General features: G+C 38.3%; 2 protein-coding genes across 3 annotated transcripts in view; both read left to right on the plus strand.

Annotated features, from left to right (window-relative positions):
• The first annotated feature begins 459 nt into the window (after positions 1-459).
• AGTR1 (angiotensin II receptor type 1) lies at positions 460-26,918 on the plus strand. Of its 2 annotated transcripts, XM_042041834.1 has the most exons (3): positions 460-588; positions 5,158-5,275; positions 18,907-26,918. In XM_042041834.1, the coding sequence occupies exon 3, from the start codon at positions 18,960-18,962 to the stop codon at positions 20,037-20,039; it is 1,080 nt and encodes a 359-aa protein (XP_041897768.1). In that variant the 5' UTR covers positions 460-588; positions 5,158-5,275; positions 18,907-18,959; the 3' UTR covers positions 20,040-26,918. The 2 variants fall into 2 exon arrangements, with proteins under 2 accessions (XP_041897768.1, XP_041897769.1); XM_042041835.1 differs by lacking the exon at positions 5,158-5,275.
• The window catches only part of CPB1 (carboxypeptidase B1), a 38,489-nt gene continuing 35,707 nt past the window's right edge, over positions 24,651-27,432 (plus strand). The window contains 1 exon segment of the mRNA XM_042041833.1: positions 24,651-24,734. Within this exon segment, the coding sequence (XP_041897767.1) occupies positions 24,704-24,734 (31 nt within the window). The 5' untranslated portion in view covers positions 24,651-24,703.

The following is a 27,432-nucleotide window of genomic DNA, read 5'->3' on the forward strand; positions in this document are numbered from 1 at the left end:
CCCCTCTACTCCCAGATAATAAAGTTTGCCAGATTTATTACGGCAATTATACATTTAACTTCATTAGTGACGATCAGAACATTTCAGTTGTGGTCACTGGCGACCCGAGGGAGTCCTAGAGAAACTGGGAATGCCTGTGCACCACTCGCGACCCCTTCCCCTGGAATATGGGGGCAAAAGGAAGGAAGGGGGCCCCCCATGCTCATCCCTCGCCCCATCCCCGCAGCCCGCGCTGCGCTGGCGGCCGCACTTCCCGCAGCGATCCCAGCTCCCCGGGCTGGCTCTGCCCCGTCCTGCCCGGCATCCCGCGGGCACCCCGGCGCTGCCGGCCGGCTCCGCAGCCGCGGCGGGCGGGGACGGGCTGGGAAGGAGGGGAAGTGGGAGGGAGCCGGGTCAGAGGGGTCCGTCCCGGGAGATGGGTGGGGAGAGGCGGCGGGCGAGCGGGGCTGAGCCGCAACGCCCCTCGCTATAAACGGAGCGGCCGCGCACGGAGCTGGAGGAGCGGTGCGGCCGGCAAGGAGCGCTCCCGGAGCCCAGCCCAGCTCGGGGAGGTGCGCTGCGGGCTGAGCCACCCCCGCCCGGACCCAGGTAAGCGCGTCCCGGCCGGGCACCTTCGGCCAGGGACAACCAGAGCGTTTGCGAGCGCGGCGCAGCCTCCTGCTGAATTTGTACTCGGCTTAGGCGGAGCTGGCACAGGAAGGCTCAGTCCCGCACGAAGCGCAGCCACTTAAACCCCTGCGCTCTGGCTTGCCCTGCGAGGCCCGCTCGCTAATCCCGCACCACATAATTATTTTAGAGAGGACTAAGTGCCCCGCAGACTCCCAGCCCTGCCGTGTGTGAGCTCTCGAGTCTTGTCAACAGTTTGCAGAGAAAGCAAAGGCACCCTTTGGCAGTAGGCACAGCCCTCGGAGCGGTAACTCCACCACACCGTCAAGGCTCATCCCAACATCCTACAAGAGGGAGCCCTGGCACCTCTGCTCAGGATCAGATGAGCAATTAGATTTTTATTGCTGTGCTAAACTCATGATAGAATTAATCAAGCACCAAAAGTGATGCTTATGATTTTTAAGAGTTGTGCAAACAGTTCAGTTTCTCAATCTAGCAGGCAATGTAACTTCCACCAGTTAGCAGCAAGTATTGGTTTAATCAAAAGTTTGTAGCATACAGCCTCCGTACCCAGATCTATCCTTTTTCTACAGAGCAAGAATTGGAGTGATCTACTTTTAATAAAGTTAAAATGCCACCCTGCCTTTTTTTTTTCCTTTTTTTTTTTCTTGGCCAGTTTCTAAACTTCTCTTGGACTCACACTGGACTAGAGTTCTTCAACAAGTTCAGATGAAGTCCTGTAATATATTTACTGTTCTTCCCTGCTCCATGCACTAAAACACTTAATGTTACCAGTTACATACAGGTACCAGCCCTATACTCTTCTAAGTCAACTGGTCTATCAGTAACTAAGTCAGTCAGATCATGATGTGTACAAGCAGTAAAATTGCAGTGTTCAGTTACACCTATTTCTGTATTTCTGCAAAACCCCTAGAATTAATGAGATATATGGCAATAAGGGACAGCAGGATTCTGCCCAGAGCATGCTACAGTTCACTGTGAGTTTTCATCACTTCCAAAAGTAGCAGTACTCATTTTGATTGTGTTGTGCTGCATAGCATGGGACAAGGTAGTAAATGGGGTCAGTAAAATCACAGGAAGATGCAATAAAGGGGGATTTTTTTGTATGGCGGAGGCTTCTTCTCTTGTCACTTGCATGAACCCACAGCGCTAACACGATTAGATTTTTGTCTGAATAGGAGGATTAAGTATGGCCTGAAGCAGGTAATTACCGTGATGATGTAGAGAGGCTTTTTTAGGTCTATTTTAGTGTCAGACAAATGTTTCATACTCCTGACTATGGCAGTCTGTTTTGCTTGTTGCCACTATAATCTTTTAAATTACAGCACCTTTCAAAAATATTAAGTGCCTACAAATTCAGCTTTTGCTCATGTATTAAGAGTATAAAATATATGCCTTTCCAGTAGGAACTTTTCCTCTCTACAACCTGAACTACATAGCAGAGAAAAATCAGTTGTGATTATTGGGTTCTTCCTAGTTTATGCTTTTGAACTGATAAAGCAAAGTGGTCCTGTACAATAAAGAGAAGTCACATTTATCATTCAATTTTAATATAGCTGGTTTCATTCTCCCCTTACTTTTGTCATAGTAATAGATGGAAACAGAGTTAATTTTCACACTGCAGGAAAGCAGAGATGTGCCTATTTTCTACAGTATAAGGTGTCCTGCCTCCTGCTTCAAAACAGTACCTTCTTGAGTTGGACAGCCTTTGCAAACTGCTGCTAGAAGTTACTGGTTTAAAAGGCAGCAAATACCATCCTGAAATGCCAGTACCCACAGCACTGCAGAAGTGAGCAGAGTGCTGCCTTTAACTTTCAAATATCACAACTCAACAGCCTGCTTTTTACAGTCATCTTAGAACAAGAAGATGCATGATGGTATGATGGTATTTGTGTTTCCTGATAATATTATCTTTAATTATATTAAATATTGGAAAATATATTTAATTTCACGATTTGTTGTACTATAAAAACAGAGGCAGATGCAGAATGTAAACATGGTGATTTATTTACACTTTCTACAAATGTACAGACTGACATGGGAATAAGTGTCAGAGTTAATGCCTATTAAAAAAAATTCTATTTTGAATAATGAGCACTGACTGCATTTTTCTACTCCTAAGTTTTTTCCTCTGTGGTAATTTCATCCTCCATGTTTGTCAAAAGAGCATATTTAGGTAGTTCTTTTCTCTGGCCTACTGTTGAGCACAGTAATTAATATGGTAATTTGAAGTTACATAAATTACAAACTCTCATTACACCGACCTAGTTAAAATCTTGTTTATGCAAAGGTAGAGTGTTAGTTTAAAACACTTTAAGCAGCCACAAATTACTCCTATTTGCTCACTACCACTCTTTTTTCTCTGGAACTTCTTGCTTTTCAGAAGTTATTAGTCTCCCAGTAGTATTTGTGAGCTCACCTGTGGCTATTGCTGCCCAAATTTTAGGAGTCCTAATCACACTCTAAGAAGCATCCAGTTGTCTGAGTGGTTGGCATGTATTTGTTCCCTGCACCTCAAGTATCCTATTCTACCTTGGTGACTTCATAGAAGGTCGTATGCAGTCTTGATGTGGATAGAGAATGTGGATATTTATGCATTACTTTAATCAAGTACTATGTCTGACTTACATGGTTAATCTTGTGCATTTTTTTTTTTTTTGACTGAATTTAATGGTTATCTTCTAGGAGACTACCTCAATAAGAGGAAAGATCAACTAAAATTGAATTTAGATATGTTATATCTGAAGTTGAGTTGGGGAGATGGATTATCAATATTCATTGGCCTACAAATAAATCTGCTTGGGCTATACATGAGATGCATGAAGAAAAGGGGCCAAATGGCCGAGTCAGGAAGGGTGGTGGACAGCAAAGCAAAGTACTCCCCTCACCTATTTCTGATAGCAATGCTGGCAGCACAGCAACCACCATCTCTCTCCAGAAAGAGAAGCATAAACTTAGAATCTTTTCAGAGTTGCAAGCATGGTAAGATTGAGAGCTCACAGCTGGGAGGACTGGGTCAGGGCACAGCCACTACAGGCAGCCTGCTTGTATTGTAGGCTCTATTACTTGTTTAGCTAGATCTTTAGCCTTCGGGTAATCTTGGGTCAGTTTTCAAGCCTTATCTAGTTTACTGCTACTGTTTGTTCCTCCTGCCCTCAGCTGTACAACAATTCCATCAGAAATGCAGTGATACAGATATTGTGTTTTACTATGTGTTCCTCTCAAATATTAATTAAGAATTTTTCATTGTTCTTGGATAACAGTTCATATTTTTGGACAGTTAGTCCTAAAGGTGACTATGGTGTTTTTAAGAAGTCAGCCTCTGCATTTTAGGATCAGGTTTGAGAAGATAAAATGGCAGAATACTACTAAGAAACATTTTTAGAAATCTCATGGAATTCTGAAAACAGAATAAAAATTGTTGATTACTTTTGAAGAGAGAGGGAAATGGAGGAAAGCCTTACATCATTCTTTTCGCTATTGTAGGATTAGTTTCCATACCACCACCAGGAATAAAGAGGTTGATGTTGCTGGGAATTGAACCTCAGCTGCTTAACCTGGATTTAACTTTGCATAAAAGTTAAAATTTTTGCATGTAAACACAAGGTGAGTTTAAGTGCATTGGACAGTTTGAGCAGGTGGCAGCCTAATGTACGCTTTGAGTTTCAAGATGTACAGAACTGATTCATGGGGCCGAAACACTGAGGCCTGAAGAACAGAAAGACTCCAGTGAAACTGTTTCAATGGAATTATGGCTGCGTATAATCACAGTAGCATTTTCTGTCTCTTCCTTCTGATCCCAAACACCCTTGCAGTGAAGAGCAAGCCAGTAATCTTGTGCTAATGACAGTATTTCTTTCAGTTCCCTTTCCATCAACAAATTTGTCTCTTAAGATCACTTTCACCAATAGACAGTCATTCTACACAGAGTGCTCATTCCATGTTCTGTACCGTTTTCTAAAATGTAGCCTTTGCCAACAAAAGAAAACAAAAAAACCCTAAAATTGCAAGATGTACCCTAGAAGAATCTTTGTCATTTTGGAACATCTTGAGGAATTTAACAAATTTGACAAACAAGGGGAGTTATGATACTCAACATTTTTTTACCTCAGCTGTAACAAACAAATGAAAAGAGGTTATCTTGAGTGTAAGTCCCAACAGCTGTGATTGCTTGAGACAAAGCACATATGAAATAGAATTGCTGGTCTAATAATTTTTGGTCCTATCTTCAGATAAATGATGGATTATACTAAAATTACTCTGAGCTTTCAAGTAAATTGCAGCAAAGGACAGGAAAATATCATGTTCCAAATGACATGCTGTTAGTATTCTTTGCTGTACCATCGTGTGAAAGAACTACAGATTTTGGCCTTTGGTCAGGTGTCCTTTACAGTTTTCATTCCATTTGTGTTTTGTTTGATAGCAAAACTGTCCAGGTATTCACTATATAACAAGGCTAGCTAGAATGCTTGGTTACTGTTTGTGGTGTTTATCTCCTTTTATTGTAGCTGAGTAGCATTTTTCTTGTAGGCACAGAAAACAGGTAATAACCGAAGACGGCCTCACAGCAGGAAAGTGAGATCAGATTGGCAATGCAGCAGTGAGTGGCATGATTGAAGACAAGACAAAAATCAGGTTGCAGCAAAAGGTAACTGGCAATATCTAAAGAAACTAGTACTGAATTTGGGCAAGGTCAATATTTAGACAGTATTTCACTGCTTGAGGTGAAAGCTATAATTAAATTTACAGCCAGAACAAAGAAGGATTTAACTAAACTCCTCATTTCAGCTAATTCACCTATTCCTTTCTTTACTTCTAGGTCATTCAACTTTGTGAGTTACTGATAGATCCTTGGGTAGTGGAATCTAATACTCAGTAGATGAAGTATAGGAATGGAAACAAAAATTAAAATTCAGTGGATTCCTGAATCCACTCAATTTTCTGAAAACAGAGAGGATATACTGCAGAAGAGAGCTGTGCCTCAGCATTTCTAGCTTAGAGGGACACACGCAAATAAGTGAAACATTCCAGAAAACCACTGAACAGCTGTACTTTCATGATGGGGGGCTTACGCAAGGAGAAAAATGCAGAAGTTGACTTCTCTAAAAAATGTTCTGTTGGCAGTTGGCCTCCATTTAACTCTGCCTTAGCATCAGCACAGCCTGGCCAGAGCCTTTGCTCAAAGCAGGCAGCACATGATGTACAAAGATGCAGCCTGAGCTTGTTTATTGAGAAACCATTCATGTCCTAAGTTGACAGGATGTATGTTGCCTTATCTTTTTCTTTGTAAACTCTCTATCGGTTTTTATCTTTTCTCCTTTCTCCAATCGTTCTTGTTGCCCAAGCCTAAATTTATACAATTTTACTCTATCCGACTGCCCAGGGGAGTTAGTCTGCTACCATTGGAGTTGCTCGGGGTTTGTTTTCTCTGTCCTAAGGCTTTTTACTCAATGTACAACAGTCAGAAATGGAAAGCATGGGGCAAGAATCAACATATTGTCAAACTGGAACTCTAGCTGTGCTGTTAGACTTCTGTCTTTATTGTTTTCCTCTTGGTTTGGTATTAGCAGCTTACCATGATTAGACAATTACAGTTTTTCTTGAATCAGGTAAAAATATTTCTTTTCACATGGGCTTCCTAAAAAGCACTTCAAAGAGAAATGGTTCAAAAACATTTTGCCTTCAAATATATTTTACAATGCTGTTCCATGTTCTTAAACATGCCATGAAAGAAAGCGCCACGTCAGTAAAGGACAGCCATACACCCAAGGATGTGCACAGTAATTTTCCTAGCACTAAAGTGAGGCTCATGTGGCACCTCTGGGAGAGCACAGCACTACTCTTTCTGGACTTCTATGCAGTTTTGTTTGCTTGAGAACCAAGACTGCACGTCCTTGAGGATGCACTGATTCACAGTATCACAGATTAGCTCACTCCAGCTGTAACAGCTGCCTTTGTTTTGCTACCTCTGTGGCTGGTCCTCAGTATCCACAAGGAACAACTCAGGACAGCAAAGAGTTCAGCAATTAATTTTATTTTCAAAATACAGCAATAAATCTTACTTTGGGGGGAAAAAAAAAACAACAGGAAACAAGCTGTACAAATTTGGCAGAACATCTATTTTGGGATCATTCTATTAAGTGTGCCGCCTTCCAGACAAAGAGCTAAGGATCATAGTAACTTGTTTTTCCATGGGTGTTAATACCTTTCACACTGACATGGATTACGGTGTCTATGTTTGACCTTTCCTTCTCTTTGATTAACCCCTTAGAAACTCACTAGTTCAATTGACTCATACATTCTCAAATTTTCTTCTAGTCCTCATAATGATCTGCCCTTAACAGGAGTTTTGTGCAACTGAAAGCACAATTGGGCCTCTATGCTCTCAGTGTTATACCTACCAACAGTTACAATGATACTAACTTCTCTTGGGCTTAGCTGCATTACCATTTTAAAAGATTTTTTTTGTCTGAATAAACTCTTGTACTTTGCCAGTTACTCATACTGTTTTCTTTCCTTTCTGCCTTTGGTTCCCTTTTTCTGACCCTAATGACCGATTCATTAAGAAGCCTCCATGCTGATCTTTTGCTTTTAATCTTTTAACTTTTCCCTCCAGGCTGTTCCTAACATTCTCATTTAGGGAAGAAAAGTCTTTTCTGAGGGGTATTGCCGTTGTGTGATATTTTCCCACTGTAAGGATGTCTAAATTAATTATGTAATAAGAAAAGTAATCAAGTGTCTCAGTCAGACACAGTGAACCAAATCCTATTACAGATTGCTGAATTACAAGACAAAGCTTCCTCTGAACTAAGGTGTTGAAATCTAACTTCCATTTCCTTGCACAGAAATCCACAATACATTGCCTTTGCTTCTTCAGTAAGACAAACGCTGTTTTTCAGCAGGAAGGCAAAAGAAATAAAAAGTGTTCAATGCAAGGTTTGCTTTCCTCAGAGCCGTAGCACTGACTAGTGGGAAGTTACATGGAAATCACTAGCCATCGTATTGGATATGTAGTGCTAAAGCTTCCACGTTAGCTGGTTTAGTTATCATGACAGACACTTCAGTGATACTGGTTTGTCTATGTTCACATAGAAATGCTGCATCTGCACATGTGTTTGTGTTTCAGTTCATGACTTCATTACTCAAAGCAAAAGATTCTGTTACTTTAGCCACATTGGTGAAAGGTAACATGAATGGGATTCATCAGAGGGTTTTAGAGAGGGAAAGCCTTTTTAGGTAACAATATGCAACATGAGCTACTCTCAGTCCATTCAACTAATTTCCATTGGATTAGAAAGTGGAACACCTCTGTATGAAGGAGGTCTCTCCATTTCTGGAGTAGAAGCAGAGAATTTTAAGTGTTTCTTTTCTCTCTCCTGCTTTTGACAGATTAGCCATCAATGCAGATGAAGATAATTGCTCTTCACAATGCATTTCTAAAGCTTGTTATTCATTAACTTACATTTGCCTTTTATATTTAGGGGGGAAGCAGGGGGAGTGGGATGTAAAAATAATAAGCCCATCCTGCAGAAAGGACTACATATTGAGCCTGTTAAACTCATAGGCACATCATAGCCCCAGCCTGGTGATTTAGCTCAATGGCAGAAAAATGTTCATTTGAGGATTAACGTACAGGTAAGGCTTCAACACACATCAGAATGTTGCCATGCACATCAAGACGTTACTGGTTTTTTTTAGAACTTGAAGCAAATCTCTATATGCTCTCTGGTGGCACCTTTCTTACTGTTTTACAGGAAAGTACAGAAAGGCAGTTCCTTGTACCAGAAAAGTAGAAGTAAAGTTATTTTGCAGAGTTCGCTGCTGATCACATTATTATGTCACCTTTAACCAAGGAAAGTTGTTCAGGAGTGCAAATAAACTGCAAACATAATGTTCATTTTTGCCTCTGTGTCTTCTGGCTTAGCAGAAAAGTTACACAACTCTGGGAGAGGGGCAAATGACACTGTGATCTCTGAATAAAATAAACTACCTGGACAAAGCAAGAAAGCCTCTATTTGGACTAACTGGAAGTTCCACAAAGAAGTGCTATCACCTCCCAACTTTATCTACAAAATTATTAGCTGTGTCCCCTACCCTTCTTCCTAGAAACATCCTTGCCTAGAGGGAGCAACAGAAACCTAATTAAAACATTATTTTTGTTACATTTATACTAGTAACACCACTGATTGAGTTGTGTCTTTCACAGTAAAGCTGTAAGCCAGAAAAAGACCAAAGACCAAGAAAAATCCTTTTCTCCCAGAAGTAGGGGATTTGGTTCATGAGAAAACAATTCAAGTTTTGGCTTTTCCATTCCATTTTCTGTCGTAATCTCTGCCAGCAGCAGCAAAGGTTCTGACAATGATTGCATATTGCTGTGAGAATGCCACTCATGCAGTAACCATTTTATAACATTATTATTTCTAATTTAGATGAATTAAATACCTTTTTATGGTAAATTATTAACGGCCACTAATATAACCAAGAGCTTAAACTTACGTAAATCTCACCTGTTTTTACCTAGAGGCTGGTAAGCAAGCTCTGTCTTGCAATTATAGCAGTTTGTGGAAGCAGCCTTTGTTCCCCACAAAAGGGCACTCTCCTGGTGATACTTCCCTTCTGCTGGACCAGTGCAACCACTGACTAAGACTAAGATCTGGACAATGAAACTTAAAAACTTTCAGTGTTGGCTGCATTCCAGCTAACATTCCTTCCAGCAAGAATAGGAGTGATCAGAGACCAGTGACACTCAAAACAGCACATAAAATGTATTGTAACCCTTTATTAAGCTCTACTTGCTTGAAATCACAGTAATATAATAGCATTTCTCCTACAAGTTGGGCAAGAAGAACAGTTGTTACTATTTTTTGCATGTTGAAGAAGGAACCCTCAAGCTTCAGTGAAGAGGGCCATATAACCTTAAGGACAGATTCATAAATATCCAGTAATATCCAGAAATGTCCAGTAAGCCAGTTGTGCTTTATAAATGATCTGAAAGGAGGTGAGATACCCCATTCATTGTACCTGATCTCTGCTATTACAGCTGGCCATGATAAGGTGTGCTGAAACCAGTGCTTTTTATTTCAGTAAGGTTTTTTTCTTTCTTACCTCTCCACAGCACTTTTAATATGACTGAAATACAAATCTGGGTCAAGGCCAGAATTAATGTAAATTCCCTTACTTCTCAGATTGGAAGAGTTCACAATAGAATCTTATGGTGCATTACATATGGAAGCAATGGAGAAGTTTCACGTGTGGGGTTAGGTATCCAGAAGCTACATTTGTGTAGGGTGTGCCATGCAATGTAATTAAAAAAACAAAACAAACAAAAAAAACTTTAAAACTTCTTATTCCATGGAACTAAGCTACCAGGAGAGAAACCTAAAATTCATCAAATGATTTCATTCACATTTTACAAACCTGAATTCGATTTCTGTCTTTTATTAAAAACAATCACATGGGGCACACTATATTTTATATAGGCAATTCCAACTGCAATAAAGGAAATGTGTTAATTCATTCCTTTACTATCACTCAGAGAAAGTAACCATGCAGCATGTAACCTTTCACAGCTCAAACTAATCTCATTGTTATTCGTTCTGGGACTTGATGGCTTAATTCTTGTTAACGATTGAATCTTTCATGTATTTCCAAATACCCAAAAGATACTTCATAATCAGGCATCAAATTTGAAGTTAAAAACTTGCAGTAAGATATGTATTCATACTAAAATAGCACATTGTGCTGCTCTTCAAAAAACTTTTCATGTCAGTGCTGAAAACCCTAGAAATTCTAGTCCTACCTTGTTCTGAAATACTTTGTCTTTCATTTACTTTCATCTAATGTGCTGTAAATGACATTGTTAGCAGTATGAGGAGGTGACATGATCTTTAGAAGCAGACATGTGGTTGGCCTGCTGATTATTGATCATTTTTTTCTCCCAGAAGGGTACCAATCTTCCTTTTTGGTAAAGCTAATGGCCAGAGCAGAGGTGCAAAGACCCTTGCTGGATTGATGATGGTAGTTAATGCACTCATTTCAAAGTCTTAATATGCATGTGTCTTCAGCCTCTACTAGAGGAAGAGACAATCCTTTACAATGTGTTATAAACAAGAGCAGTGACTGCCTCTTGCTATAACAACTAATTTGGCTATAGGTTTAATAATCTAGATAAGGAAAAGATGATATTCATTTCTGTCAAGGCAGACCAACCAAGGTGATAGGACTCAGTGAGATTCCCCTTTCAAACATCTTTTCTGAAGCTTAGCATTGTGATGTTTAGTTTCAGAAGTACTGAAACAGAACTATTAATCTAGAAATATATTTTACTTTGTTTAATTATCTTTTCAGTTTTAAGTTACTGCTCTGGGGATAATTTCATATTCATATCTCTTAAGGATATATAATACCTAAGACATATTAAACACCAGAGAGTTTGCAACACATTTGCGCAGCCTTGGTCAAAGAAAGAAAACAGATTGCTCTGATGGATAAATGGGAAGAAAGAGACAAGAAAACTAGATAGAAAAGTTTAAAATATCTGGTACACTGTCAAGCTAGAGCCAGCAGTGTCTAAAACCACCACCCCACTGATCTTCCACAAGGGATTAAACACACTGAATGTTGACAGTGGTTAATCTTTCAGTGTTTTGGAATCAATTTCTACATGGATTGAACCCAAGAATATTTTCCTTACTCTTAACAGCAGAGAAAACAAAATTATGTGTGTATAAGAGGAAATCAATGTTTACTTTGAAACTTAAATCTAAAGAATCCTAAAAATGAAACCTATAAACTGAGAGAATTAGACTTACCCTCAACTGAAAGACTTTTAGCTAACTCTAATGAGTTCCCTGTTGATCTGTCAGTCAACAAATTTTGTACAAAAAAATACCCATAATCTTTGCTATGGTAGCATTCACTAAACCACTAAGTTCTGGTGAGGTTGAGAAACTCTAGTGAAGTTGAGCAATCCTTTTTTGGCATTAACATCTACAAGAAAAATTTTATAGAATCAGGGCTTCCCAGATTCTGGGGAAAAAAACCACATACACAAGTTGGGAATTGGTATAGTTAGCTGTGTCCAAAGAGCAAAGTAGTAGGAAGAGATACTCCAATGTTTCTGGGCTCTGTGAGTACTGTGAGAGTACATGCAAAAAATAGCCCAAACTTTCCCTGCTACTGCAACTGCTCTCATTATAACTGGCATTATTACACTATAGACTGCTAAAAAGAGCAGAAAAATTTTCACATCTTACATTGTAGTATATTAGCATTTAATGTCCAAAAAATATACTTGAAAGATTTTATTCATCCCTCCACAGCCCTATAAATTAGTGTTTAGAAATGGCCTTTCTCTTACGCCAATTTTTGCCACATCGATTTCTAACAAAGTGTTAAAATAATGGATTAGATTGCTTTATTCTTTATTTTAACTCAAGCCAACTGCTTGCTGCTTTTCTGTCTTTATACATCACTTCTATTCTCTCTAAATGCTCCTATTTTTAGCAGCTTAGAGATATAAACATTGTATGCTTGTACCCAAACATCCCTTAAGTGCACAGAGATACACTGACACTGTATAACCCGTTGGACATAAATACAGGACAAGATACTGATTAGTCCAACTCATCTGGCATAGGACAGTATAGTTTATGTCATTTTTTTGGTTCTAGTTTGCTCATCTACTATTTTCAATAAAATAAATGTCATCGTAACACTAACAACCCTTCTGCTCCATCTGAATTAAAAGCTGCTTGCCCTTACCAGCATTAGGAAACTATTTAGGTTAACATGTAATTTGACACAGAATAACACCATCATGCACTGACACTGTCCAAAGAGGTAATGACAAACCCAAGTATATTAGTAATAGTGGGGGTTAGTAGTGGTGTAAAAAGTGTTACATATGCTTCTATTTTCAAATTATTACATTTCTTACAATTCATGAAGTATATACATTATTTGGATAACACTGTGTAGGCTTGTGTTTACCTTTCAACTTCTAAAAGTCCCTTAAGTTGCTTTAAAAAAAAAAAAAAAAAAAAAAGAGTACTTTGAAGTGTCATTTTCAACAGTAAAAATATCTTCCTTCAAAATTGGCTGATATTTGGAAAAAGAGCTGTATGATTAACAACATGTCTAGCTAGTTCTAAAATAACCTTAGTTGAATGAGAAGGTGTCGCTGTTTTTCCATCTGCATTGCTAAAGTGAAGTTTCTTTGAAAATATTCTTCTTAATTTGGATCACAGAGAGTTTATGCTGCATATGTCTCTGAAAAAATAAAATATCGAGATCTTATTCTAAGACTTAAAAGTTCAAGAATTAGACTGAAAGTTAGCAAAACTAGTAATGTGCCAGAATACAGGAAATTAGATAGAAGCTAGTAGATGCTAAAATAAAGTGAAAATCATTACCTCAGGTACATTAAATTTAAATAAGTACAGGAATACAAGGATATGTATTTTATTTAAGATGAAAATGTAAGGCAATCTTGAACAAAGGGGATAATTTGAAAAGTGGTGGCACTTGAGTATAAAACATAGCAAATCTCTTATTTTAAAGTGGGAAATACAGACCTCTAGTGGTCAAAATCTATATTATATGAGCTAAACTTCAAAGCAATTTAAATGTCACTGTTTAACTGTGTTACTTACTTTTGCGTTTTCCTCCCCCATAATCATTCAAAATCACACACACCCCCAATTCCACTGTTCAGACATTCCACAATTTTTCCCAGAGGAAAAAAGCCCCTTCATCTGTCCTTTTCCACATAAATTTTATAACCGAAACAGTACTTGAAAGATACTTGGGAAGTGAAGAGAAAATTAATGAGAGTAGTCCATGAGAACAAACAGAAGAGAGATGTTAATTCTTCTCAGAATAAACTATAAAGCCATCCTGCAGAAGGACAGACTCTTTTGAAGTGTGCCAGAGGAAATAAATACAGAGAAGTTCTTACAGAGAAGGTCAGAGTACATAAACAGATCAAATTTGCAAGGTAACAGGAACTGTTCTGGTAGCACAAAAAAAGTAATAATAAATTTAGGTTTTGATGTTATAGAGAACCAGATCCTAAAAGGATCATGAGCAGTTTGTTTTCCAGCTATCTGGAGCCAGCACAAGTGAAGCAGACAAGCTTGAGCTCTTGCAAGGGGAAGGCACAAAGAATCCACATATATAGGTTAGACCATTAAAAAGATACATACTGTTAAATAAATAAAGCAAACTTCACAAAATTAACAGCAATTTCAACAGACTGGCAGTTGCCTCAGTTGCACAGTTGTTAAAAGAAAATTCAAAGGCAAGTACAAGGTCCTGCAAGTTCTGTTTGTTCTGATGTCAGACCACCTCCTGATCCAAAATTGCAGAGCAATGGCCAGCTTGACAGCTGCTAACACAGGTCTGCTGAGGTTTGTTTTCTGTTCTTGGTGTTTGTGAGCTGATGTGCAGACAGTGTCTTGTGCTGTACTACCTATCACAGTTTCTCTTCAGTAATATTTTGATTTATTGACATTTAATGCCAGCCTCTGTGGAAGGTGGTAGCAGTGATGACAAGAGCCCACTGTAATGCTGCCGCAGTTTGAATTATATACCCTTGTTTGTAGTTCTCTTTCCCTTCACAATTCATCTATCAACTCTGGTTTAGAGATATTTAGGAAAGCCATAAGTGGGAAATACAGACTGTTAGAACTAGCAGAAGAAATAAGAGCTAGGAGAAAGGTAAATCTACAGCTTCACAATGATACTGCTCAGGAACTCCAGGAACGTGGAGAAGATGCCGTAGCGTGTGTATGAAATAGAAGTAGCTCTATTCACTAAGGCCATGAGAATAGAAAGGGTTACTCTGCTGGGCAGAAAAAAAACCTTAAAAGCCTGTGCAATAAAGCATGTGTAAGTGTCATTACTTCTCAGCAGTTAGAATAAATTAGGAAAAGGGGGGACTAAACTCTTAAGATAAAGGAAAGTTTATTCCACCAGAAAGAAAGAAACATAGCTAATATACTGAACCTATTGTTCCAAACATTTTTCATTCTCTTTTCTCCCTCTGCAATAATTTTATATAAAAATAGAATGCAGCATCCTCTTAAACATAGAAATATCTTCTCATATGTAAGAAAAGCAAATAACCCGCCTACTGTCAGAAGAAGGGAAGTGCACATTATCTAATGGTAAGGTGGCTGAGCTGTGGCAGGGTTGGTCAGCCTGCATTTATTTAGTCTTTGTCAAAGCAAATATTAAGTACATTTTTGTTCAAAATCTGACTTGTGACACCTGTTTTCCTATTTATAGCAGATGAAGTTTTCACAGAAAGCCACAGCCAGTGCTATCTTATCTTTCAGTAGGCAAAGTGCTGTTTACCTTGCATGAGCCCAGCATTTGTTGTTTCCACAGGCAGTTTAATTAGGAGGCATGTTCACCCAACAGAAGCAATGAATGCAGTGGTAAATAATAGTTGGTAGACCAGTCTGAAGCATTTCATTATCAGTGACTCATTGTAATCATTGTAATTAAAAAAGATAAAAGGTCAAACAGGACAGTACCTCAGAACAGGAGTTTGCTGCTCACCAGATAATTTGTTTGCCATTCACAGTCACATCAATTCAGTCCTCTTAGAAAAAGCTCCTTTTGTATCAGCCTTAAAATGATCCAATTATCATTATGTTAACACAGGTCATTTGAGATGCTTTACATGGAATTATCCATGTGCACAACTTCAATATGTGCATTTAACTGGACAGTGGTTTAACCTGCTGTGTTGAATTCTGGCAGCATAGAGCTGTACCAGCCATCTATTTCTTTAACACTTTAAAAGAATCTGCAGTTCCTCCTGTGTAGAAGTATCTACTTTGCATAAATGCATACAGCCATGATCCTGGGACAAGCAGAGGAACTGTGGCAAGTGAGAATAACAGGAAAAAATGACGGTGGGATGGAAAAGAAATCATTGCCTGTAAGGAATTCACTTTGCCATGGTGGCCCTCTCTCACTACGCAGCACAGCCATGGGCCCATGCCTTCCAAAACAAATTACCTTCTCCAATACTGAAGCTTTTCCTAATGCTCTGAAGTTACAGTTGTGCTCAAGGAAGCAGATCCACCTAAGGCTAGCTCTGAAATTTTAGAATTTTCAGGAAATTTTAAAATTCCATTTGGGATTAGCAGTGCCTTCCTTACTGTGCTTCAAATGTACAGCTCCTATGAGGTTCATTCTCACAGCAACATTCAGACTGTTTTCAGATACACAGATGGCAATCCATATGCATTTACCCAAAAGCAACCACATTACATATTTCTGCTTCCTTTTCATTTACTGAAAATATTGATGGATTTATTTTATTTATTGACTGTAATTACTTAGTATAATTTAAAACTGATAGCCTATCAGACACATCATTTGCACAATTCCACTGACTTCAGTGTTACAACAAAACATTTAACTCCAGAAGGATTACACATTCTTACAGAGGTAGATTGAGGTATAATATTATTTCTTGACAAAATTCTTGATTCTTCATGAGAATTGGTCTGCCTTTTTTATTTCCCAAGCACTCCAGAATATGCTTAGGGAATTCAATACCTTAGAGTGCCAGACAAGTTTCCCAACTCAATTATTTTTTTGTTCATTTTAACATATTTCTGAAAATGTAATAGAATCACTGTTACTCTTTCTTGAGAGAACAAATGCTATTAATTAGCATCAACTAAAGCTGCTACTGACATGAAACAGTACAGGTCACCATGTTGGTAGAAAAGGGAAATTGGAGGCAAAACAACACAACACACTACATTGAAGGGGTGTGTGAAGAGACCATGAGAAAATTGCCTTGGCATCTACCATGGCACAGAATCAGCCCCATCAAACAGGGAATATTCACCCTCAGCTGCATTTGCCTTAGACACTAAATCTGTCACTCAGTACACACAGAGCCAAATAGTGCCAGGGACTGGTTAATCTTGTCACTGAGAAAGGTCTTGCCCAGCCTTAACTGGGCCTGATTGTCGTTATCACCCATTGAACTTGCCCAGGTGATCTCCGGAGCAGAAGCTTCACTACAGTTGCTTACTGCAAAGTTCTGGGCTGTAATTTTAGTGGGTTTATAAGGGAGCAAACATTAAAACTGACCACACAACACCAGCATGTAGCTGGGACAGGGTAAACATTGCCAGACCTTGATGTTGTAGAACATATCAGTTACTGTCAAAGTTACTTTCATAACCAAGGGATGAGATAAGAGGAGTAATCTTGAAATCTTTTTATTGTGGTTTCCCTGTCCCAGGGATAGGCTGACCTTCCACAGAGCCAAACACCTTGTATTTGAGATTTGGCACAGTTTGAAAGCCAAGTTTTGCTCAGGATGTACTAGAGTACCGCATTCAGAATGGCGAACCTTTCTTTGTGTTATCTCTATTGCTTGACTTTTTAATTTCTTAAACATGGCAAAAATAGCTGCTGTCATTTTGAGACATTTATACCAACTGAAGCAACAATTCACAGAATGAATGGAAGAGTGGGAAGTGTTGCATGGCATGTCTTGACAAAGGGTCTATTAGTTGCATTTTACTAGATATTCTAAACTTGATAGAATTATCAAGAACCTAAATCTTGAAATTACCCTGCTAGCTTTGTAGAAATGAATCAGGTTATTAATGCAAATATATGCTAGAACATGAGCTAAGATAGAGAAATAACTGAGAGCCTAAGGGTGACCTTGCTCACAAGATGCTGCCTGCAGCCCATATTCTGGGTTCAGTTCCTGGCTGCACTTCAGATTTCCTGTGTGGGCTTTGCTGAAACAAATCTGTGCCTCACTTCCCTATTAAAACACAATCCATTTGTAATAAGATTTATCTTCCAACAAAAGCAAGTCAAACACTAAACTCAGTGGCATTCCACACTAACAGGAACATCAGTGCTGAACCACTCAAATAACAAGCATCTGTACACATCTGTAACAACATAGCTGGTGTGTCTGTAATGATGGGCATCTCTGCTTTCTGAATGCATCTGTACTGCCCAGGGTCTAACATTTATAAAGGATTTCTTTGCTGTTTGGGGTTTGCTCTGTTTTGTTTTTGAAGCCAAAGTATTTCAGTTAATCTTTGTTTTAAGAAGCACAAGTTGGGTTTGGCTTACAGCTGTCAGGATCCTGCAAACAGCAATAAACACTACTGTGCAATAGTAACTATCAAATTTTTTTTTTTTTTAATATCCAATATTTTTCAGGGAAGACTATCTGTTTGTAGACTCGGGAAAGTAACTAGCATCACAGGCACTTAACACTGTATTACCTGCTTTCTAAAGTCATCAGCCATTAATGAGGAAATGATTCTTGTAGAACACACAGTCCCTGGCAAACCAAGCACGTGCCCTGTAAAAGGAGATTTCATATCCTTGCTGTACACTTACTATGGTCCAGAAATACAGCTTCAACTCTTGGATACATAAATTTTGTCAGCAACAGGAAAAATAGTATGTTCCCCCTTGCACCCTTCTTAAACTCTTTGTACAGTTATTAATGTGCAACAGATCAGGACATATCTGAATTTTCAGATTCTTTTTCCCTCACTAGTAGTTAAATACCATAGTTCCAAGCCAGATGGGGAGCTAAGTAAACGATGAATATTTAAGGTATTTTTGGTACAACGGAATACTAGATTGTGTGTTTTCATCTCTCTCTGTGATGTAAAAAATTGTCTCAAAAAATTAAGCTCAATGTATAGATAAAAATTTCTAGTGATTCATCTCAGAGATAAAAATGAGTACCTAATCTAAAGTCACTTATTTTCTTAATTCATTGCAGTTTGTATTTACATAATTAATTAGTATTCAGAGTGCTTAAGTTTAGTTTCTGAGATATCTGAATAACTTAGCTCATTATATGTGTCACCTATTTATGGAAAGAAAATAATTTAAAGACTCCCCTGAATTTATAGTTATCTGCTATTTTCAGTCTCTCTTATTATTTTTGACGTATGTTCACTAACCAGTTTTATTTTAAATTAGAACTTTGTGAAAGAGGTTTTTTAGATTTCATTTATGGTAAAAGAATCTAAAAATGTTCAGCCAACTCCTAACATTCTTACCTCTATTTTACTCTGCAAAGTCTGTATTAAAATAGGAATTGGTTGATAAAACATTTAAAGATGGCTTATTTTAAAATTCAAAGACATTGACACATTGACCACATTAGCCTTGAAAAAAACTTGACATTTAGTTGAGAATTTTTAAAACTTAAATCCCTATCACAAATACTGTTTTCTTCCCCTTTTCCCTTCCTAGGTGTGAGCTTCATGTTTTCTCCCTGAAACTACAGTGTAGCTGAAGAGTTCAAGATGATTCCAAATTACTCTTCTGAAGAAACTGTTAAACGAATCCATGTTGACTGTCCCGTTTCAGGAAGGCACAGCTACATCTACATTATGGTTCCAACCGTTTACAGCATCATCTTTATCATAGGCATATTCGGGAACAGCCTGGTCGTTATTGTCATTTACTGCTACATGAAACTAAAAACAGTAGCCAGCATCTTTCTTCTCAACCTGGCACTGGCTGACTTGTGCTTTTTGATAACTCTGCCCCTCTGGGCAGCCTACACAGCCATGGAGTACCAGTGGCCTTTTGGCAACTGTTTGTGCAAGTTGGCATCGGCGGGGATAAGTTTCAACCTCTACGCCAGCGTGTTCCTGCTCACGTGCCTCAGCATCGACCGCTACCTGGCCATCGTGCACCCGGTGCAGTCGCGGATCCGCCGGACCATGTTTGTAGCCCGAATAACCTGCGTTGCCATCTGGCTTCTCGCCGGCGTGGCCAGCTTGCCCGTCATCATTCACCGCAACATCTTCTTTGCTGAGAACTTGAACATGACAGTCTGTGGGTTTCGCTATGAAAGCAATAACACGACGCTCCGGGTTGGATTAGGTTTATCCAAAAATCTGCTGGGCTTTTTAATTCCTTTTCTGATCATATTAACAAGCTACACCTTAATTTGGAAGACTCTGAAGAAGGCGTATCAAATTCAAAAAAATAAGACTCGAAATGATGATATTTTTAAGATGATTGTGGCAATAGTATTTTTCTTCTTCTTTTCCTGGATTCCTCATCAAGTGTTCACTTTTCTGGATGTGTTGATTCAATTACATGTAATAACAGACTGCAAAATCACCGATATTGTAGATACGGCTATGCCCTTCACCATTTGTATCGCTTACTTTAACAACTGTCTGAATCCTTTTTTCTATGTTTTCTTTGGAAAAAACTTTAAAAAATACTTCCTTCAGCTAATAAAATACATCCCACCGAATGTCAGTGCACATCCAAGCCTAACAACCAAAATGAGCTCCCTGTCCTATCGGCCACCAGAAAATATCTGCTTGCACACTAAAAAGACTGCTGGGCCTTTCGACACCGATTGAGGCATTTCGCAAAGTTCTTCTTTTGAACAACCTTGTGTGCAAAGCAGCAAGAACAAGATTCATCTGCGGTCCTGAACACCACAGCTCATTACAGCAACCCTGGATCATCTCAGAGAAATCATACTGTGAAGAGTCAGCAGTGGCCTTTCACCTTACATTGTAAAGAGGACTGCTTGGTTTTAATTTTGTTTTTCTTTACTAAAAGCGGTGTAAGTGTTGGACAGGTGTGTCAGAGTTCCTGCCAGCATCCTGCCGTTTGCTTGGAGCTATGAAAGAAGAGGAGGCAAAACTCCTAACTTACATTCACAGGTGTTTTAAAAGAAAAAGCTTGTATAAATTACATGTAATATGAAGAACATAATTTGCATACACGTGAGCTTTTCTGTTGAAGGAGTGGAGCTTTGTTGCTTGTTTTGTTGGTGTTTTTCTTAATTACATAAATGTCCTATAATCATATTTATAATATATTTTCAAATATATGCTATATATAGAGGCCAAATTTTAAACTCAAATGGAAATTTAAGGTCCTTGAAATTGGTCTTATTCTGATTTATGCTACTATTTTTTTTAATGGCAACTTTTTCATAATAATATATGCAATAAAATGCAGATTTATTTATTAAATATAGAATAAATATATTTTTAGATTTATATTCCTACTCATACATTTCAAACATTGCTTCAGAAATGTACATTTATATCCCAGTGGGTATTTTTATAGTAGTTTAAAAAAATAACTATGTATGTGGACACAAAAATGGGGTTCACTCAGTTTACTCATGATAAGCCACCCTGACTTTGAAGAACTTTACATACAGAGGGAGTTGACTCCATGCTTTGTATGACTAAAAGTAAAATTCTGTATTTGAAAACATGAGTTCTGGGAAAGAGGTGATCAGAAAACTTCGAACTATTTTTCATAATAACCAGGGCACTCGGTGAGAGAAGTTACCAACTAATCAAATCTTAGTTTTTCAAATTGCTGCACATTTAGTAAACTCATGAACTGATAAGCAAAATTGTGACAATGCTCATGTATCAGTTTAACTAATAATACTTTTAGACCCATCACGAAACCTCCAAGATCAAACTTTACTCTTGGCTTCTACAGAATTTCTCTCCATTTATATAAAACTATGCCCAGCGTATTTGCTCCCTGTAGAACATTTTTTTTTTATTTATATGGAACAAATTCAGATTTATACTAGCATAAATCAGAACTAAAGTCTGGCTCAAACTCTCAGTACAAATGAAGGGGAAAGGTGATAAGCCCAGTAAGAAGTTTCCACTAATGATATCCTCATATGTGTCCTTTTTACCTCAAATAATGAGCTTCAGATAATATTTATTCTTGATTCACACCCATTTATTGTCCTCAAAGATAAATGAGTTCATAAATACTTTTTGACATTACAAAACTTAAGAAAAAATCCAAAACTCTACATATATCCTGTAGACAATTACATGACCCTTCAGAATTTGCAGTACCTTTAATCTCCAAAATTTTACATCTAATGTGGCTTTGTCTCAAGTAGTGAGTGGTTGGTTTATCCATATCTTCTGATGATCAAAATCAAAACACAACAAAAAAGTTATTTCGGTAGTTTAGTACTTTTTAAGGAGAAAATGGGACAACCAGGTCTAGGAATCTTCCTACTCTTTCATTCACTTATTTTAAGGAAAGTTTTTTTCAGTTTTGCCTTTGTTCTTCCAGCTGCAAAATGGGAGCAATGTCTATTCATACCTGTCACAAGGCACTGTGAGGAGTCACAATTTCTAAAGCTGTATGTTAAAAAAAAGCTCTCCTTCATTAAAATTTTAAGTTATTTTAAGTGCAAGCTAGTATCTCAACATTTGAGGCCTAAATGTCATTTAGCTATGCCATTTAAAGACAAATTTAAATTCTTATACTGAATACTTTGTATTTAGCTTGTATCCTTACATGTGAGACAGCCATTTGCTTAAATTGAACGTGGCAATAACCCCACACATTATCAATAGTGCCCAGAACAGGACCAGTACCCCAGCACTCTGTAAGCTGGCAAAAGACCAGCAGAGATTGCCATTTATCTGTATATTTTATTCATGGACACACGTGCACATGCTGAACAGCATCAGGAGCTTCCCCCGGCAGAAGCATCTCTGTTCAGCCAAAATTCAGTGTGCTGTGTTTGCCACCTGCTGGATGCAGCCACAAATTTGCTTACATCTCAAAAGTTGTCACAGGAAAAAACAGCAACATTTCCCTGCCACCTGATGGATCTGAAGATCCTCACCTGTGGCAAAACTCCTATATAAATAAAATACAAACTTGTTCATCTGGGACACCATTAACTTCCTTGACGGGGTCTAAGCAAGCATTGCCTCATCACCTGCTCATCCTTTTTGAAACCCAGTGTCCCCAGTCGCCATAATAGGGAGCTGATTTGCAAAACATTGATTGCATTCCTACAAGAGCTGTCTCAAAGAGAGGACATAAAAATCAAAGCCATTGATTATTGATCTTAATCATTTCATGCCAGATCCTGCATTTTTAAGAGGCTGTGTATCCTAGGCTACCGGTGCCACCTGCGCCTACCTGTGCCATGTGAAAAAGCAGGAGCATGCACATTCAGCTCTGTTACTGAAGGAAAGGTAGGAAGGGATTGCAGCTGGTGTGCTCTGAGGGCAACACTGACCTTGAATCGATAGCAAAGAAAGTGGAAGGCAAAGCTGCTGTTAAATAATGCTGGGAAATTTTTGTTCTGCTAAGGAGTAGGAAAACAATCATCAGCTGCTGAATATGCTAGCTCCTTAAAAGAAAAAAAAAAAAACCAAAAACAAAACAAAAGAAAAAAAAAAAAAAAACAAACAAAAAACAAAAAAACCCCAGCAAATCAGCAGATACTGAAGAGAATCTAGAGATAAAACTCTCCAGCAACTCTAACTGGGTAGCAGCAGAAAGCAAACTCTTGGAGCACAGAGTTACTGTCTACAACCAAATCCTGCAGTTTCACAACATCCCAAGCTGACAGCTAAGGGAAGAGCCCACAGGACAGACACCCATGACACTTCAATCATGTATCTGCAACTAAGGCAGGTGCTGAGAAAGGTTATTGCTGATCCTTATGCTCCCCTGCCCACCTATGGGCTGGAGACCTGTGCGTGGGGCAGGCAGAGGTGAGACAGAGGGGACGGTCTGGCCTTTGCTGGGGACCCTTGGCCGTGTGGTCCCTACTGAGGAGCAGGTAGGAGATGGCCAGAATATTCTTTGGTGCAAGGACCTACCCAGTGCCAGCAAAGGAGGGAGTAAGATTTGGCTCTGTATGACTTTGCCATCTTTCGGGAACTTTCGGTCGAACCCTCTTAATATCAAAACAAAACTGCCTATAGATGTTTACGAACAAACTCCCAGTACATTAAAGAACACAGAGTTAATTAATATGCAATAGTATGCAGTTATTTTTAAAAGGAGTATCCACAGTGCTTTTCATTCCTGGGATGACCAAAGTAAAATACTCCAAACTCAGTCTATCCTTATACTCTCCTGTTGTGCAGAGCCCAAATCAGTACTAATGGGAACAGCATATAACCCTAAATACAGACATTACAACTCCTGTTCCACCACAATTGTATTTATTTGAACAAACACCTTTTTTCTGATGAATAATTACTAAATCACATATTTGACATGTAGATGCATAATATTTATTTCTATTTATTATGAAATAGTACTTTATATGGCTCATGTTTCGTGCTCTACTCTCTGCTTGCTTGCCCATTGTATGCTGATTCTCAATCATACTGTATACTCTGCGCTGGTTAGCCCGAATTCCAACAAAACCATTACAGATACAGTGGGGATTAATGTGGCTTCTTGGCCTAACAATTTCCTTGTGTTTAAGTTGTTAATCAAGACGTTGCAGAGTAAGCACAAGACCCAAAGTCTTTTACCAGCATTACTATTTCCGTGATAGTTTCCACTGTCTACTTGAAACTGTGACAGCAGCAGAGAGTACAGTAATTTTTCCAGGTTTGGTTTAGTTTTGCTTGAATAGCTTCAGCAAAGACTTATTTTTATAAACCTGACCTCCTTTTTAAGTATCCTAAAGTGCAGGTATTCCCAGGGAGATATTTGCCACTGAAAGGAGAAAAATACTTGGGAGAGGGTGGTAGAAGGCCTAAAGCAGGAACTTGCTGAATTTGGAAATATTAAGTGTTAAATGTAAATACTTATTTTTAGTTTTGCAACAGCCTGGGGGGGAAAAAGCACACACACACAAAAAGAATAAATCTTTCAGCTTAGTAAAATCTTCCAGAAAGTTTTGAGAGACTCTAAGTTTCTTAATAACATCCTGCTCAGTTTGGAATACGTCAAACCATTCCTGCACCGCTCACAAGGTCAGGGTCTCCAGCCCTGCTCTTCTGCATTGCTTTATAGGCTTGGCCAGACCCTCATCCCACCAGCTCACGCCAAATGAGGGCTGTTCTATCAGTCACTGAGTGCATCTCAACAGCGACCTCCCAGCCAAGGCTGAACTAACAAATCCTCAATGTTACAGCCCAGCCATCAAGCTCATTGTCACCAGAGAGCTCTACAGATGTGACAGGACACTCGAGGGATTGGGACAGATCAGATCATGTCTGAGAACAGCATTGTGTGATCTTTTCAGTGGACTAGTGCCATGGCCTGCAGCTTTGTACTTGGCAAGTTAGGTAACAAAAACTAGGTATTATTTTCTTTTCAATATTTTTGTGCAGTTGTAATTTGTGAAGTGTGGATGTTAAATGTTTTCTATTTCAATAGAGATAGTTTTATATTGTAGAATTTTACCTCAATTATATAACAACTTTGATTGTCTGAAGTATTACTAAAAATATACAGGTCATCAATAGATGTCTTTGTGAAAGTCCTCTCCACTGCTGTGTTAAGCACCCAAAGCAAAGAGATCTGTTTCTGTGTTGTTGTAAGTACTACACTGTCATCAGTATAACTACAGCTATGTATATATATATATATACATATATATCTATCTCTTAGGCAATATCATCCTTAAAGTATTTACATGTAATGCTGTAACATTTTATACCACTATTCCTCATTCCTTTTAAAGCACGTCCTAACCCAGCTCTCCCTTAAATCTTTGAGATGAACAGGTTGCGTCTACAATTCATAATGGAGAAGATACCCAGCTAGCTCCAAAATCACATGTAGAGCAGCAGTTCAGTAATTCATTTCTTTATCCCAGAATAGGCTAAGCTAATAAAGTTTACCTGGAGTGGAGACTTAGCAAATTGCTAATTTTCCTATATACAGCTTGGAGTTTGAAGCCAAATTTAGGTTTAACCTTTTAGAAACTAAATATAATTTTAGGGATAGATTTATATAGAATATTGTGTTAAATACAGGATCACATTACATTATAATGGCCCTAAAAAGCCAGACTCAGGCTGCCTGTAGCTGAGTATTCAATGCCAATATATCCACTTAGAACATAAACAGTGCTATATCATACTGTGGCTTAAGTGGAAACACCATCAGGTTCCACCATAATAAGAGAGGACTGGGGAGGGGAGGAGGGGTTGACCCTGAAAAGAATGGTAGAATGGATTTTTGCCATTTCCAATTTGTATGAAAATAAATCTCTAGTAAACCCCACTTCATACTGTCCGACAGTGTCACATATTGGGAAAAAAAATAGTAGCAGCCACTTTGCTACTATTGACTTTTCTTTCAGAAAAAAAGTCGAATTATGCACTTGAAATCCATCAGACTATTATACACCCAGGAAATGGAAAACAACATACTGCCTGTGGGCTTAGATGACCTTTGCATACCTAGTCTGAATCCTTCTCCTGCTTAGTTTAGCCTGAATTCTCCTCATACTTAGTTTATCACATCATACACAAGTATACAAAACAAAACCCCATCAAAACAAGTAAACCAAAAAACAAAACAGAAATAAATTACTTTTGTGAAAATATGTATTACAGTAGTGCTATGCATATTTAATTTTTAAAACACCTATGGAACACTAAAGGATCTAAAATAACTTCAACAAGTTTATAGTCATTTAAGTAATTTTTAGCTTTTATAAGGATTATGTTTTGCACTGTAAAAAGATCTCCAAGCATGAGAAGCAAGATTGCAGACTCAAAGCCCTTTCTATAAAGCAGCACCAATAAAGTGAGGCCACGTGTATGATTTACAGGATACTTTTCAAAGACAGGACATAAATAAGTGCACATGAGATGTAATGTCCCCTACCAGAGCAATGTTAATGTTGAACCTGAGTTTTGTGATAGGATTATTCTAGATACAAATGGAAAGAAGCAGTAGAAAGGCATACTCTGTATACTAGACTGTACTATACAGTGCCATTTTTACATGTGAAATTCTGAAGAATTATATTTCTGGTATTTTTTATTTGATGGGTCTCTATACTGTCGTCTGTAATTTTTACATGAGAGTAGCCAGCAGATAAGCACTGTTCTGTTTAAAAAGAAATTACCACTTTTTCGACAGCTTTCTGTCTAACATGACTGTAAAACCAGTAACCTTTTTCACAGAGCTATCCACATCAGACTGGTTGTATTTTAAAATACTGAAAACATTAAAACAATACAAAATAACTTACGGAAGTGTCAGTTTAACTTACACTTCGCACCATATGTTTAGACTGTTTTTCATTAACCCTACAAGTAACTGTGTTTTTATCTTTAACTCAGCAACATGGAGCAGAATCATGTACAGAGTCTGGCATGAACACTTGATTCTAAAAGATGTGCATTATCTGTAGAGCTTATACCCCAGAAATTCTAAAGTTGCTCATAATTTTTTTTTTGGATCACAACATTTGTGATTCAATAGGCTATTAATTAAAGAAAAACTGAAACATTTACTGGAAAAAATACATTGTACTTACTGCTCAAGCCTAGATAATGTTCTACCAAGGGATACACTCCTACAATTGTTTTCATGAGGCATTCGCCACTAATGTGCACATCAAATATGTTTTAAGATCTTGACAGATCAGTACCAAAGTGTCAACATTCAGCACGGTGACCCAGAAATATGCATTTGATTTAAATGTGGAAGCAAATCACAATACTGTCAAGACACTAGAAAAGTACACAGTACATAAAGAAAAGAAAAAATCTAAAGGCATATTCCAATTTTGATCTCAACTCCAGCCCAAAAGTCAATTGCATCATGCAAGATAAAATTTTCCTTACACTTCACTGTTTATCTTGGATCTGTTTAAAGGCTAAATTTTCTGCCAAGTTAGTTCAATTATTTTGACAAGGTTTTTCCACAACAGAACATGCCTTTATCACTCCTGACATGTCATTTGATTCATGATCTGGTTATGTCACAGGAGAAGCTGATCCACACTGCAAAGCTCCAGAACTT

The sequence above is a fragment of the Corvus kubaryi genome, unplaced genomic scaffold (assembly GCF_017639235.1).
Source record: "Corvus kubaryi isolate FWS band 111438036 unplaced genomic scaffold, C.kubaryi_AGA036_p1.0 37397, whole genome shotgun sequence".
In the NCBI taxonomy this organism is placed as follows: Eukaryota; Metazoa; Chordata; class Aves; order Passeriformes; family Corvidae; genus Corvus; species Corvus kubaryi.